Consider the following 14,874-nt stretch of genomic DNA (forward strand, 5'->3'; position numbering starts at 1 on the left):
GGTTTAACTAAAACTACATTAAGTGTCATTAATTTGTCTTTTCAGACAGCATTTCCATTGATGGTGAAGATTAATTCATTTCATTTCGGTTTATCGTGTATGTTCGCGTGGTTGCTGTCCGCTGTGGTACGTTGTTGCAGCTTACGCTGGTGATAGATCTTTCTGCATCAAATTCAATTGGCCGTTCCTTAGTGCAGGTGTCGTGTTACCGAAGTTGCATTTTTTTTTTAAATCAGTTTACCGTTTATATGTTCAGTCAGAAGGAACAAAAACAGAAGTATGGGGATGTTTATGTCAAAAATATAAACATGTTTATGGGATTGGGAAAGGAAAGTGGAGAATGTTGGAGGGGGAGGAGATTATAAGTTTGGATAAAAAACCTTTAATATACAATCTTACAATCATATCCCAACCAATTAAACTTCCAACCCCACCAACTTACACCTTCCAATTTTTCAAACCCCACAAACATACACTTACCAAACTCTAAATTTATACCCTAACCAATGTTAAACCATAACGATGTAATATCTGTAAGAAAATATATAAACCAATATTTATTAATTTATTAAACAAAACGTCCGGTTCAAGACGGTTTTTCTTCTGTACGAGTTAAAACGCAATCGTTATACCATCGCTGCGGCAATGAGACAAAAAGCGTTGGTTTAGTTTAGCGGAAATATGCATCAGTCTTTGTAACTTGACCGACGGAAATTTTCGCAAAAAATAAACCATAGCTATTTGTTTCATTGGGTAATGGGTTGAACTTTCACATGCAGTTATAGGACATGTCTACGGCCCCCAGAGATAAGTCTCTGGACCGAGAAGAAGGGGGAAGTACGAGGCAAGTTTTACTGGGGAGATGTAGTCATACTAGGCTTCCGGGTTAGACTCATGACCCTCCAAAAGTTTTCATCGGATCATGTGCCTTCCAAGTCGCCGTTCGACCAGAGCCCTCCTCTCCGCCTGGTTTCACAGCGGGTGAGTGACCACCGGCGGGCGTTGGTTAGTGGTTAGTTAGGGAAACGGGGCCACAGAAAAGAAGGAAGCCCAGATATCCACTTGTCTACATCTACATCATAAACTTCTTCAGTTACGTCCAATCATCTCGGTAAGTCACAGAGACATCGACACAGGCATTACACACAAAGACTGATAGACATTGACAAACAACACATTACAGGATAACACCAGCACCACAGGCAGCATGAAACAGCTTGAACTGGAAATGGCTGCAAAACCACTGCATATTGAACAGCATCGTACAGTTGAAAAACACCTTGCCACAGAGTCCTCAGAGAAAAAAAGCAAAATTAATGTTAATGAAAAAATAGAACTTCAGATGGAAAAGATATCTTGGCAATGGCATGGCAAGTCAAGAATCTCAATCTAATTACCATTTCAAGAAGTCTTCGTGAAGTTGTAGTTGGGTTACGCTTTCGCACTTCAGGATAACACCAACACTAAAGACTGATGCAGCAATTGCAGCTCAACTTGATCACACCTTTCACCAGCTGGCTACAACAAAACCATTAACGCGAAAGACAGCAATGAAGTTCAGATTTAGCGTGTTCTTAAATTCCTCGATATGTAAAGGGATCTCTAAACATAAACTAATAAAATGTATTACATTATTACAGGGAAATTGATCAACAAAATTACTTTAATCTAATATTCAGTAAATTTAACGACACGCAAACTAGAATTACCTATTAAATTTCTTGATTGAAAATGTAGAACGACGCCGTAAATCCGCAATGCATTTGGAATACATTTTCACTCGGTGTCTCAGAAACAAATGGCGGAATTTTGTCCCCCTCACGAAGACACTCGCGTCAACCTAGAGTATGGAGGATATGATTTTAAATTTTTAGCTAAATTTTTAAATTTACTTGTCATACTAAACACGGGTCAAGGCCCGCTTAAAAAACTACCCAGCTGGTTAAGTAAAATAAATTAAGTTTTGTTGAGCCCTTGATATATTTAAACGAACAAAACTAAAGATGACAAAGCGAAAATTAGTTAGTTCATCATTACATTCCCAAAAAAATATTAATATGGGATTTTAGACTAACAAGTGAATGAAAAAGGGATTCGGTTTTCCGAAGCGTTCAATGCAGATGCGAATCACATCCCAATCCTTTTTCAGTTTACTTTAGAAATGTAGGTAATACAAGTTTTAATTCCTCTACTGAGATCATCTCAATGTCCACTTTCTTGACAGGGAAAGAGCCACAAGTCTATTCTTCTTAGTGGGGAGTGAGCTAGGATTTATCTTTAGACATGGGAACAAAAATAAAAACAATCCACCAAATGCCAACGATGACTGCTGAAATACCTTTCAGAAAGGTTTCTTAACTAATTATATCACATACCATCTTATATTTTGCAGTTATAAAAATAAACATTGGTAAAAATAACTACCTTGCAAACAGAAATTCCTGGTTATGAAAGACACAGCTTGCATTATTGGATTGGAACATTTCATCTCTATTGCCAAGAGCACTTGGGCACACGAAAACTTCAGCTGCAGTCGTCTGAAAACATTTAATCAACAATGCAAGAAGAATCATTAGCTGAATGTTTTGTTATCTGTTAATTAAAAAAGTAAAACCATTTAAGGTTTATCTCAGCCAACATTATTTAAGAATCAAGACCAATAACATCTCTCATGAAGAAATCTGCTTTACATAAGAGGTAACTGCCTTTATTATCTTATGGAAAAATGCAATAACCCGATAGACAGCTACTCTTATACTAATTGTGCTAATAACCATGACATATAATACATATTACCAAAAAGCTGAGAATTGTAATCACCATCACAGGAATCAATTCAACAATGAACATGCCAGACGGCCACCATTTTGAATAATTTGCAATGAAATTGAGGAGGAATGGGCAGGGTTGCATGAAAATGAACAAGGTAGATCTAAAAAATTTATTTATTTTAAAAAATAAATAAATTTTTGGTAAATCAATTGGAATAATTGTATAAATTAACAAGAATTTGAGGCCACAACCACAGGAGTGCTGGATAACGTAAGAGGGGGAATTGACAACGAGCAGTTGAACACCCATAGAACGTCGAAAGAGTTTTTATCTTTCCTTTTTAGGTTTAAGAAAGTGAAGCGCAGTTCATGAAAAGGAAAACAATAGAGAAGAGCCAGATAATTGAAACGAATGGCAAAAGAGGCGCAATAAAAGAGCAAACTCTTGATCTATGGACAGCTTATGTATATCGACGAGAAATGTACGCAGGAAAACCACACACGCACCAAAATGCTAATTCTGCATGATTAGCCACAACGAAAACGGGCGTAGTCTCTCTTTAATGTCAAACAAACTAGTTACTCTGGCATTTCTGCTTCAAATTTTAATAGATTTTGTTTGACCACACTCGGACTCGGACTTGACGGCACAGTGACAGAACGTATGTGTCAAACATGTAATGTGCATTCGTTTTTAAGATCACTGAGCAGTGGCATTGATAACCACCACATGCCACCGGGGAAAGCTCAATTCTCACAACAGGGGAAGTTGATCAAAAAATATTGATGCTCCGAACGGGAAAGAAAACCCTGCACTCCAAATCTTGTTAATGGGTTGCATCATTAGCTCAGATGCGAGTGGCGTTAAAATTCGATGGTAAAATTCAAGTACAAAGCGGTACAAAGAGTAGTTTACCTGATAATGTTTTTTTCTTCCCCCCTTCCCCCAAACTTGTATCAAATGCATTAAACCTGTCAATATTTCAGTGTTCAATATTTCATCTGCTAAATTGGGGTTTTGTTACTGGTCGTTATCAATTTCTTGTACATCAATAGACAGCAATTGTTAAATATGCGTAACAAGGTAGTAAGTGAATAATCCCATTAGATATGTTCTGGTTTAAGATTGAATTCTCATTAATCATTTCGTCAAAATTGCCCGACATTGTACATTGGTAAAACTTGAAAATTTGAGCCACAAATAAACCTTGTCCCAAGAGCGTCAAATAACAAAAGAGGGAAATAATACAAACAGCAAATCTAACCTTGAAAAGGGCCCAGTGTCTAATCGAGCGTTGGCGATGCAGAATTGTACTTTCCATCCGCACGGAATGTTTGCTTCCTCTGTCAATCCATCCAAAACATGAAGCTAGAGAATAAAAAATAAAAAAAGCAATTAAATACAAATCAAAAGATTCTAAACACCGACTAGAACATAAGATACCGCCTCTTGAACGTGTCATAAAGTGATGTTGAAGCTTCCGCATAAAACGTGATTCAAAACATAATTGCAACTTTTGAAGTGATGTGAATAGGCTCTGTTGCGTGCAATTTTGCAAAGGGCCGAAGTCCTGTATTCAGACCTGCGAGGGGGTCGGAAAAGCCAATTATAAGAGGCAACAACTGCTGAAACACAAAGGCAAACTCAAAAATATAATAATGATGTCGTTGAACCTGTAGGTGCGATTCGCGTTGACAAATGGGTGTCCTTCGCGCGATAAACCTCGTCGAGTTTCTTATTTACTTCACGTGCCGACCACCTGTGGAAATACGTACCGTGGGCATTTTCAATCGGTATGAAACTGTGCGGGTTCCAGCCTGTATAAAACTAAACACGTCGTTAACTAAAAGACCACACAGAAAGTCGATCATTCTATTAAGCACAGTCATTAGGATAAGACAGGTAAATCTTTATTTAGCTTTAGACATGGATCTGCTTAGTGCAAGGTCGTACGCAATGATAATTCTTTTGGTAACGCACGCTCATGCTGGACAAACTGAAGAGAAACAGCTGGAACTTCTAAGTGAAAACTACGTAAGTGGCATCATTTTTTTCTCTTTTCAACTGATATTTTGTAGTGCTGTTAACTTCACCCATTAGGTCAAAATGCAAGAAATGTTTAAAGAGCAAGCCACCCAATTGGAAGAGCTGAAGATTAAGAGTTCAACAACACGAGTCGGTTATTAATTCCATGCAGAGAGACAAGTCGATTGAAATGGACTACAAGTCAGCCGGAATTATCAATGCTACCCTTAGGCAAGGGACATCAAGAATTCCGCGATCCTGTGCGGATTTGAAAAATATAATAAGAGAGACAAAACACAATCAATGTAAACTGCAATACAATTTGAGAAAGAAACAGAAAACGATTGGGATCATGTGATGCATTAAGTATCGCTGAAAGAGGGTTTAGGATTATTCCAATTACTTCTGCGACAAAAGACGATGAGTTAAAAACTCAAGTCTAAAAATCTAAGAATAACTGAGATCTTATATTGCAGAGACAATTCATGATTTTTTCAATGCACGCGGATTGAGTGCGGATTGAGTTAATTGAATGAATCAAGTGACGAGATAATTTGGGATCTGAAAATAGGTAGAGAACGAGCCCAATAAGAGGTTTTACATTGCTAATTTGGCCACTGAGGGAACTCTAGAGACTAATTAAGTTAATACATTGGTGAAAAATTGAATAATTGGGTGAGACTTCAACCGAATGAGTTAAAACAGAATCGTTAAGAATTTCAATTTTCGGCGGGATTTAAACTGGTTTTTACATATTCCCATAATCCGACCACACTTCTATTTGGGAAATTCTATTGGCTGTGGAAACTAGCAACGCATATCAAAATCCAACACGCACCTGTCGATTGGGTCAGCAACTGAGTAAACAAAAGAAGGAATACACAGATCCCAATCGATGTTTTCTATTAACAGGGTATCGCATAACTCAGATGCAAATGTTTGAACTCTTTAAAATCAATTTCCCAACTCTATTAGTGCAGTGTAGGATGCCATTCTCATACACACTGCAAAATGGCGATGGAAAAACAACAGTGTCTACTTTCGTCATCGTTCCCCTTTGAAAAGAAACATGAATATTTAAAAAAAAAAGAAGTATTCAATGAAAAGAGAAGTAAACGCCTTTGATCAGTATAAAATTCGGCGAATTACTCATACAAAAAAACACAAAGCCGAACAATTAGTAAACATCTGGAAAAAAAAAATCCATCCCAATATGACTTTATAAATGAAACCACTTTTAGCCGTAAAGACAGGCCAAAGTACAAACGTAAAATATTCAATCAAGCAATCAAACTATATGGAACTGGGTGGATTAAACGCGGCGTCACTCAATTTGCTGGTTTTAGGCTGAAAGAAGAAAATTTGCTATCAGTCAAATTGTCGATTTGGGTTGATGTGACAAATTAAAGGGAAATTGCAATATCATTAAAAGGTTGGGTTCGTCGCATCCGCCTAATGCGTTTAACAGGATAAAAAATAAACAAAAAAGTTTTAACTGATAAGGTGCTGCAACCATGTTGCTGGTTTCGATAAAACCCCGGAAGTACTACAATCGCTTGACTAGGCAACTTATTCTGTTGTCAAATAACGTTTGACACATCTAATTCATGTTGAATTTTTGATACGTACAGTCAACAGAATGGTTTGTAAAAAGACACCCTGGGCGACAACAAGCATGAAATGATTTAAAAAAAATTATTTCCTATCCTCGTGAGAACAAGGCGAAAGGGAAACGGGAAAACTACTGCCGGGCTTCTAAGAATATCGTAAAAAATACCAGAGGAATTATTTGTTTTAATTAAAAGACGCTACCTCATATTCTTTATCAATTGCTTGAATTGTAGCAACGCACATCATTTTTAAAGTATGCGTAACAAGGCAGTAAGCGAATAATCCCATCAGATATGTTCTGGCGACGTTGATAAGATTAAATTCTATCATTACGTCAAAGTTGCCTGAAATTGTACATCTGTCAAACTTGAAATTTTGGGCCAAAAAAAATAAACCTTGTCCCAAGAGCGTCAAATAATAAATGAGGGAAATAATAAAAACAGCAAATCTAACCTTGAAAAGAGCCCTGTGTCTAATCGAGCGTTGGCGATGCAGAATTGTACTTTCCATCCGCATGGAATGTTTGCTTCCTCTGTCAATCCATCCAAAACATGGAGCTAGTAAATAAAAAAGAAAGAAAAATCAATTAAATACAAATCAAAAGATTCTAAACACCAACTAGAATGAGATCCCGCAATTTGAACGTGCAACAAAGTGATGATGAAGCTTCCGCATAAACCATGACTCAAAACATAATCGCAACTTTCAAAGTGATGCGAAAAGAATAATAGGCTACGTTGCGTGCAATTTTGCAAGGGGCCGAAGTCCCGTTCAGACCTGCGAGGGGGCCGGAAAAGCCAAATGAGCTTTATTTTTTCAAGGTGGAAGAGGTTCAGCTTCAAGCGATTATTGTTAAAGAAAACAGAGCCTTATTTTAATGATTGTTTACGATGTCTGACGTCTGTTCGCAAAAATTGGCGAACGCCAAAGGCAAGGGCAAGTACACTTTCGATGCCGCAACCAAACAAGACACAAAGAGCTAGTTCTGCTGGTCATGTAACGGTAAAATGCCTCCGCATTCAGATGATGAGCAGGCATCTATAAAGACTGTGTTCCCAGGACTTTCGTTAGTTGAAACGCAGAGTTCTTTTCGATAGCACAAGACGAAAGAGACTCAACATGAAAGTTTTGGTAAGTTTGATTCAATTAAAAATGTGTTTCACTTATTAATTTTACAGAGTTTTAGTAAAAGATACGCTGTTCTTACGTCATTTCAACAGGTAGTTTTGGCCTTTGTTCTGACATTGGTCTGTGTCGCCTGTACTCAGTTACCGGATGGATGGAACTACAATCTGTTTTTCATTTCTTTCTTTTCTCTTGTTCGTTCCCTTCCATTGGGGCTCGAGGAACACACACGGAAACTTGCAACGTATCCAGACAAACTTAAAGTTAAATGCAAAAGAAAGGAAACGGAAAATCTCCAGCTTCTCACCTCATCAGAATCGACCGGTGTGCTAGTTGATGACGTGATTGTCCCATGAACGTGACAAATGAGAAATTTTCATTGGTACAGCTTAGTGACTGTAGATTCATCAGTGCATCTTTTGACTGTGATTTCAACCCGAACTGCATGGGGTTCCGTTTAGTACGCCAGATCCATTCTGAAAACCGAGTAACGGAAAAACAAACAAAAATTAGTCTCAAGTTTCGTTTGGATAGAAATATTGGCGACTAAAGTGGCTTGGGAATACTCTGACCATAATTGACGGAACAATTTCAGGGGGGGGGAAGAAAAAGATATCCTAACCCATCTAAGTCTGAAAAATGATAATTATTTTGTTCCTAAATCTTTTCAGAAATTCTTAACTGCATCGGGTCATCTGAACTGTTTTCCCCGGACGTCATAAAGAATCTCATTTTCAAACAATTAAATAATACAAACAATATCAATACTACGTTACAATTTTTCAGATTACACTTCTTCCTGTTCATCTAACCTTTTGTGGATTCGTTACTTCTAGTTAGTTCTCACCAACTTATCCTGATTAACAGTTTTCCTTCAGTTTTGTTGCCCTAAACATCAGTCACCAGCTAATTGGTTGTAAAAAGTGTTTGAGTTCTATGAAAGCAATGGAAGTAAAAACTCAATTGTGTCCTGACAGTTGAATTAATTAAAAATAAATTACCTTTTGGCTCTAACACGACTTTGAGGTATTATTTCAACTCATTTTCATTTAGACTTAAGGATAGAAACCTGTTTTAAGGAGAAATTGGTGTACATTATATGGCAAAACAAATAAGGCTAATAAAAGCAAAACCAAAAAAGAACCTGAAGCTGTCACCATTGAATCAAGGGCCATCCATCCTTTTCACGTGATTAATGTTGTGCAAATTGTTCATTGCTGCAAATGTATGTTTCATAAATCTTTCGCCTCACAGCTAGAGGAAGGGATAACACGAACTTTATAATGCTAAAAATTTAAGAAAAATACAGCAAAAACAGGTAGGAAGCTCACTTATCCAGCAGATGAGTCAGTATTCCATCGCATACCCATCACAACACTAGAGCTTTCCTTAGCAAAATCTGCGACACTGTGTTTTAGCTAACACTTAAGACTTAATAGATGAAAAATTGAAATATTGAACAATAAATAAAACGGCAGTAAGCCGGTAATTGAAATCCACTGTACCAGACTTCCTGTACCACCTTCCTGTACCAGACTGAGAGCTCATGCTGAGAGACTGAGAGAGGTAGGGGAGAGAAGGTTTTCCCCTTGAGGCGGCGGCCATCATGATTATTATTCCTAACCCTTCCCCCTTCCTCATCTTGAAGCCGTGTGATACAAAACAAATAGATACAATGAATTATGTGATTACCAATCAACAAAATTTACATATGGTAACACCGATCAAAATGAGTAATCTCTCGGCTGGGTGGAGGGATGGAATTGGGTGTTCGTACGCGGCTAACAAGTGTGAGAGCAAGGCAGAATTTCGGGCAGAGACCGTCGAATGCTATTGTAGTATTGCATTGGGCACAGCAGCGATATTCTTCCCCTTAGAATCGCCATTGATGGACGAATCGGATTGAGGAAAAGTTAATTTTAGAACGGAATAATTTTATTGAAACTGAGAGTGACTAAATACATTCAACATATACTAGTCGATCCCCCTTTTTTTAAAACATTAAGCACATAAAACCTTCAAAGAATTTCCTAGTTACCCATTTCTAGATTATGAATGAACGGATGTTCAATACCAATTTGACGAACAATAACTTAGAATTGATAAGCACTTCACGAAGTTTGTAAGTTGGTGTAACATTTTACACTTCAATTTAAAACACTTTCAGTGGTACATTTTCAGCCGGTTTAATCTTCGTCCGAGGACATTTGGGGGTCATCGTTGTCAGAGCAGCCGCCACTTGTTTGATCTTCATTTGAACTAGTCGATTCAGATTCTTCGTCAGAACTTTCTTTATTTTCATCCGCCTGATCCTGAGCACGATTCTTCATGATTGTGCGATAAGATCTAAGTTCGGCTGGATTCAATGTCTAAATACAAAATTCGATTAGTTAAAAATCAACATATAAAAAAGTGGACACTTGAATTTACCCTGATGAATTTTTCAAATTCACAAACATAGTCTTGATGCTTCTTTTTGTGTTCTTCAATGCACTTCTTCTTCTGTTTCTCAGACACCTTTCCCCAAAGAGCATCAATTTCAGCAGGAGTAAGATTGCCCAATTGGGAATGATGCGTCATAACGTAATAAGCAGCAGCACTCCTAGTAATGAAAAATAATTCAATGGTGCCGTCACTCTACAGTACAACAGAAGTTTTAATTACGCTGGTGGTTTAAGTGGTTCAGTCATCTTCTCTCCTTTGAACAACGATTGATTAGCCGCCAAAATAGGGGATTTCAGTGTTTTTGAAGCCACTTTCTCTGTTGATGACTTCGCATTGGCATTCAAAGATGGTTTCGCAGATTTAGAATCAGCATTTGCCGCGGATCTTTTGGACGGCGAATCACTTGAACGCTCTGGGGATTTTGAAGTTGCGGAAGTAGGCTTGACAGTTTTCTTTGAGGTCTCGGATGCCTTTGAAATTTTTGATTTCAACCTACTGGACGCTGACTTTTTACTTGTTGCAGACATTTCATTTTTAGACTCTTGAGCCATATTTCCATAGATCTTCTTTTTTTCTTTGCTAAGCTTGGCAAATTCTTTAGCCATTAATCTTGTGAGTTCTTGTTTGGTCAGCTTGGGATGTTTAGAGGAGTACTTATCCATATTGGAATTGCAAAACATTTGAAGTGAAGAATTTGGCTTTTGAATAGTGGCCTTGGGGGGGATTTCTAAATCCTTCTCATCACTATCTACATCCTCACTCTCTACTTCTGACGAAGAACCAACATCAACAGCTGTACCAATTTTTGGTTTCTTACCCACCGGCTGAAAAAAAATTATATTTATTATGGTTTAAGGCTAATTAATTTAATTTGAGCAGAAACTATATTACCTGTCCATCTTCAGCCTTTTTGGCAGCCATTCGTTTCAGATTTTTCCCTACAGAACTTAACAGTTCTGCATTTCGCTGTTCAGGAGTCAGAGTTTCAAGATAAGAGGCATACTTCATTTTGTAAGCGTAATTCATCTGGAAAAAGGTTATCAAGAGAGAAAACAATTATAACTTTTCTCCGATTAACATTGTTTTAATAAATGTTACTTGTGTAGCTTTTTCATTGTATTTAGTCTTTTCTTCATCACTTAATTCCTTCCAGAGTCTTGATATTTCAGTCATCCTTTCTTTAGTCCCAAACTGCTTCAAAGAATTGCCCGAGAGAAGTTTTTTGGAAAATAGACTATATCCAGAGTTTGGTGGTTTAACTGGTTTGCCCTCATTCCTTGAACATGAAATCTATTTTAGTCATTGTACAATATTTGTTTAATGGTAAATAATTACTTGTGTTTGATCTGTAATTCATCTTTGGTCAACAGACTCAATTTCTTTGCTGGGACATCAACATCTGGGTGCTGCGTTTTAAATTTTTCCATCTCCTCCTACAGAAAATAATGCTCAATCCTGATGCTGTAATTGTGATCTGGTAAATCCAGAGGCTGTTGCAGAAAATAAGAACTTACATTAAACTCGGGTTCTTGTTCCAGAGCTCGATAAATCCACTTTAGTTTTTGTTTATCCTTCAACTCCTTGTAGGCATCTCTACATTTCTCTCTGAAATGAAAGAATAATACACAACCAAATGTAATTTGAATGAAGATTTGTTGAAAATCATGCCACACTAAAGTTAATTTGTATAGTGCATAAAATGTCAAACCTGGCTTCAGTCAATGACATTCCTTCACCCACAAATTTTGGCATCTTTTCATCACTAAATAGTTTGAATGGTGTAGGGGGTTTAGGAGGAACTGCCTTAGAAGTTTGTTTTGATTTTGGTAGTATATAGTCTGGGTGAGCATCCCTATAACAAAATAAGGCAAAATATATTTTTTTTTTTACATTTATGGATTAGAAATAATTTTGGTTGATATTAGAAACATACATAAACGTCTTCATCTTCTCTTGGTACGCTTCTTTCTCTTTTTCCGCCAGTTCTGAATACTTCATTTTCTTCCGATCGCTTAGTTCATGATACATTTTGGCAATAATCTTGCTCAACTCCGTCTAGTGATAAAACAAATTATGTCAATAAAATATCACGAGGTTTTACTACCTATTTTTCATACCATTCCAAGCCCTGGTTGTTCCTCCAAAACAGCATCTTTCTGTTCCATGTAGAACAACATGTAGGAAGTTAGTGGTTTTTTAGGCTGATCAGGATGCTTCTGGTTATTCTAGAGAAAAAAATTTTGAGGCAATGCTTAGATAAAGAAACTGAGTTAAAACTACCTTTCCGCCTTTGTTAAAGTTGTACCACGGTCTATCTACCCACGATGCAGCATCATCTAAAACTTCGGCAAGGATCCGATAATGCCTCAAATGAGTCTATCGAAGATATTGATTGGTTACTTAATGATTTATAAAAGTTACGTCTTTCGGACATGAATTTTAGAACATCGTTTACTTACTTGAACATGTAACCATCGATCTTTACATTGTTCAGCAGAATAATCTTGAAATTTAATCTGAAATTAGAGGACATTTGTCAGGTAAGCTCATTGGAATACAAACTTGGAATTACTAAAATAACTTACGGAATCCCAATTTAAGTGGTTCACACGCGAGTCGTACTTCATGGCATCTTCCTTCGGACATGCTTTTCGGATACGCTTGAAAAGCTCGAAGTCGTCACTCTTAGGCCATGCTATAATTAGAGAATAATTACACGTTGATCAACACAACAGCGTGTTCAGTTTTATTACGTAAAGGGGTCCCATTTTTTTCTTCGTCCTCATCCTCTTCGTCTTCTTCCACTTTGTCATCTATTTCTTCGTCACCATGTTCTTTCTCTTCCTCCTCCTCATCTTCTCTTTCTTCGTCTTCGGGCTCTACTGTAAAAAAATAACAAAAAAAGATTACATAACATGTTTATAGTAAATACACATACAATTTCTATACTTAGTGGGATAAAAATAATTTAGAAATTATTACGTAGGCAAAACATCTAACTGATTATTACTAATATAATTGTAAACGGGTGATGGTGGTTCACTTGTTACTACAACTGTATTGGGCTTACGTTAAATAATAAAATTATTGAAATAGTACCAAGAGGTGAATTTGAATGTTCATCTGGTATTGGACTGGAAGGTACTTCGGGCTTTTCAGAAACTAAGAAAATGACAAAATAGCAAGTATTAACAACAAAAACAAATCTAGTTGTAAAACTGATAATAATTAACAATGTCACTGACCTTCATTCTTTCGCTCCATTGCAGATGGGGTTGATGAACTCGATGCTACAACCTTATCTTCAAGATTTTTGGTTCTTGACTTTTTTGGTTTTCTTTCGTCAGCCATAATAACAGATCTGAAATGTAAAACAAAAATTGTTGAGCCAACACTTAGACTTGGATAACAGGGTGACCGTTTTTAATGAGGCAAGTGGATCGATAAAGCAATTTTTTTATAAATCAAAAGCATTTGCATAATTTCAATGAAAAACTAAAGGGCGAAACTTAACTTTAAAGTCACTATCGGTACTACAAAACCATAAGAAAATTACTGCGAATGTTAAAACATGCGCGGTCATTGGCGAGAGACTCTCATACGAGGCCGACAAGATGGGCCCGGGTAACCGCCATGTTTCGGGCAACCGTTTTTTGCCGGAGCTATCGGCAAGTCCCATGGCTACGTTTTTCGACCAGATAGCAAAGATTTTTTTTATCTACAAGACTTGCAATTTAAGTCTACACGTTGATTGTATAAATTTCAACAACAGAAACTGTCCACAGAAAATAATAATAACGTTAAACTTACCAAAAATTGAAGAGACAAACTAAACGCGTCAGACGTTAACTGTGAATGTAGAAATTGAAAGTTGAAAGGAACGCTATCTCCCCTAGAACTCGCTGCTCTTTTTTGCACGCTTGAAACAGTTATGACTTTACTGCCACCTAGCGGCCATACTGTATGTTATGTACGCGTCCATTAACAAAATTTACATATGGTAACACCGATCACATTTTAACTATCTGGATGATGGTTTGAGTCGAAACAAAAAGCTCGTAATACTAAACTAGCTAGCTCACTTTGATGTAAGCATAGTTTTTTAAATGTCAAAATTACGAGATAAAATGGCCACCTATCAAAGATTGACTTAAGTTTTCTAGAACCCATCATCATCACAAGAAAACACCAAACAATACAAGTAGTTCAATTAAATCCTGTATAAACTATAACTAAAGAAATAAGATGCAAGAAACTGAAAATTGTTCTGCTTTAAATTTTAATTTTGCAATTAGAACAGTAGAATTAGAATCATTGACTGAAATAAATGATTAATCAATTTCAACAAATGTTATTGGTGTTGGGGAGTATTCCAAACGGGGCGAGAAATTTCACGAGAAATGCTGTCTGTCAAGAAGTTCACCTGTGCAAATTAACATAAATTAATAAACTTTTGGTCATTTATTATTCAAATCTTACCCTTTGAATTAAATCAAAAAGCTGTTTCTTCAGAACATCCAACTCTGATTTCCAAAGCATTAGTTCAGACAATTCTATTTCAACTTTGGCATCCGATGCCCCAGATGGGGGGGATTTGATTGCTTGAGGATTAGATCCTTGTTGGTCATTGTGTTCAGCCATCTTTGGTAGCCTTTCAAATATCAATCTGAAAATATACGAAGATGTAGAAATATCAAATCAGTAAGTGATATCAATGCAACTTCAGTTCAACGGTAGCAGGACATTTTTAAAATTCTTTAATTTGACGACATGTAGGCGAAGTAAAGCTAAAGCATAAAGGTTAGCTTCGCAAAAATAAACTAGGAAAAACTAGGCTCGCTTAGCAATGATAAACTAAGATATTAAGCATCTACAATTTACATCAACACAACAGTC

The 14,874-nt window shown here is 36.8% G+C and overlaps 1 protein-coding gene and 3 long non-coding RNA genes across 18 annotated transcripts; 2 read left to right on the forward strand and 2 right to left on the reverse strand.

Annotated features, from left to right (window-relative positions):
- Positions 1 to 1,093: 1,093 nt before the first annotated feature.
- Positions 1,094 to 9,257, reverse strand: LOC124204721. Of its 13 annotated transcripts, none has more exons than XR_006879050.1 (14): positions 9,039 to 9,257; positions 8,865 to 8,964; positions 8,678 to 8,787; positions 8,535 to 8,602; positions 7,616 to 8,467; positions 6,862 to 6,965; positions 4,446 to 4,599; positions 4,216 to 4,354; positions 4,037 to 4,140; positions 2,797 to 2,932; positions 2,425 to 2,537; positions 1,710 to 1,840; positions 1,398 to 1,613; positions 1,094 to 1,293 (listed from the first exon to the last, which is right to left on the reverse strand). It is a non-coding gene; the product is annotated as an uncharacterized LOC124204721 (long non-coding RNA). The 13 variants fall into 13 exon arrangements; XR_006879047.1 differs by having other exon boundaries at positions 7,616 to 7,769; positions 7,841 to 8,467; positions 8,865 to 9,092; XR_006879052.1 differs by having other exon boundaries at positions 7,616 to 8,009; positions 8,381 to 8,467; positions 8,865 to 9,091.
- On the forward strand, positions 4,594 to 5,138 carry LOC124204723. The gene is made up of 2 exons (XR_006879058.1): positions 4,594 to 4,806; positions 4,873 to 5,138. It is a non-coding gene; the product is annotated as an uncharacterized LOC124204723 (long non-coding RNA).
- LOC124204724 lies at positions 6,959 to 8,547 on the forward strand. Its single transcript, XR_006879059.1, has 2 exons — positions 6,959 to 7,539; positions 7,629 to 8,547. It is a non-coding gene; the product is annotated as an uncharacterized LOC124204724 (long non-coding RNA).
- Positions 9,258 to 9,450: 193 nt separating the features above from the next.
- On the reverse strand, positions 9,451 to 13,938 carry LOC124204696 (nucleolar transcription factor 1-like). 3 transcript variants are annotated; one of them, XM_046601820.1, is made up of 17 exons: positions 13,789 to 13,938; positions 13,224 to 13,339; positions 13,078 to 13,140; positions 12,732 to 12,857; positions 12,564 to 12,673; positions 12,438 to 12,494; positions 12,259 to 12,354; positions 12,096 to 12,203; positions 11,912 to 12,033; positions 11,687 to 11,830; positions 11,493 to 11,583; positions 11,314 to 11,411; positions 11,077 to 11,254; positions 10,870 to 11,004; positions 10,198 to 10,802; positions 9,964 to 10,135; positions 9,451 to 9,902 (listed from the first exon to the last, which is right to left on the reverse strand). In XM_046601820.1, exons 2-17 carry the CDS (start codon positions 13,327 to 13,329, stop codon positions 9,720 to 9,722), a joined length of 2,394 nt encoding a protein of 797 aa, XP_046457776.1. In that variant the 5' UTR covers positions 13,330 to 13,339; positions 13,789 to 13,938; the 3' UTR covers positions 9,451 to 9,719. The 3 variants fall into 3 exon arrangements, with proteins under 3 accessions (XP_046457776.1, XP_046457774.1, XP_046457775.1); XM_046601818.1 differs by having other exon boundaries at positions 12,732 to 12,860; XM_046601819.1 differs by lacking the exon at positions 13,789 to 13,938 and adding an exon at positions 13,492 to 13,515 and having other exon boundaries at positions 12,732 to 12,860.
- Between the last annotated feature and the right edge of the window lie 936 nt (positions 13,939 to 14,874).

This window comes from Daphnia pulex, chromosome 10, assembly GCF_021134715.1.
Source record: "Daphnia pulex isolate KAP4 chromosome 10, ASM2113471v1".
NCBI lineage: Eukaryota > Metazoa > Arthropoda > Branchiopoda > Diplostraca > Daphniidae > Daphnia > Daphnia pulex.

Coding starts and splice junctions, on each gene's coding strand:
- LOC124204696 (XM_046601818.1), bottom strand. CDS start 13,329: ATGGCTGACGAAAGAAAACCAAAAAAGTCAAGAACCAAAAATCTTGAA. Junction 12,355..12,437: donor ATCGATGGTTACATGTTCAA/GTAAGTAAACGA, acceptor TATCTTCGATAG/ACTCATTTGAGGCATTATCG. Junction 10,136..10,197: donor GAACCACTTAAACCACCAGC/GTAATTAAAACT, acceptor TTTCATTACTAG/GAGTGCTGCTGCTTATTACG.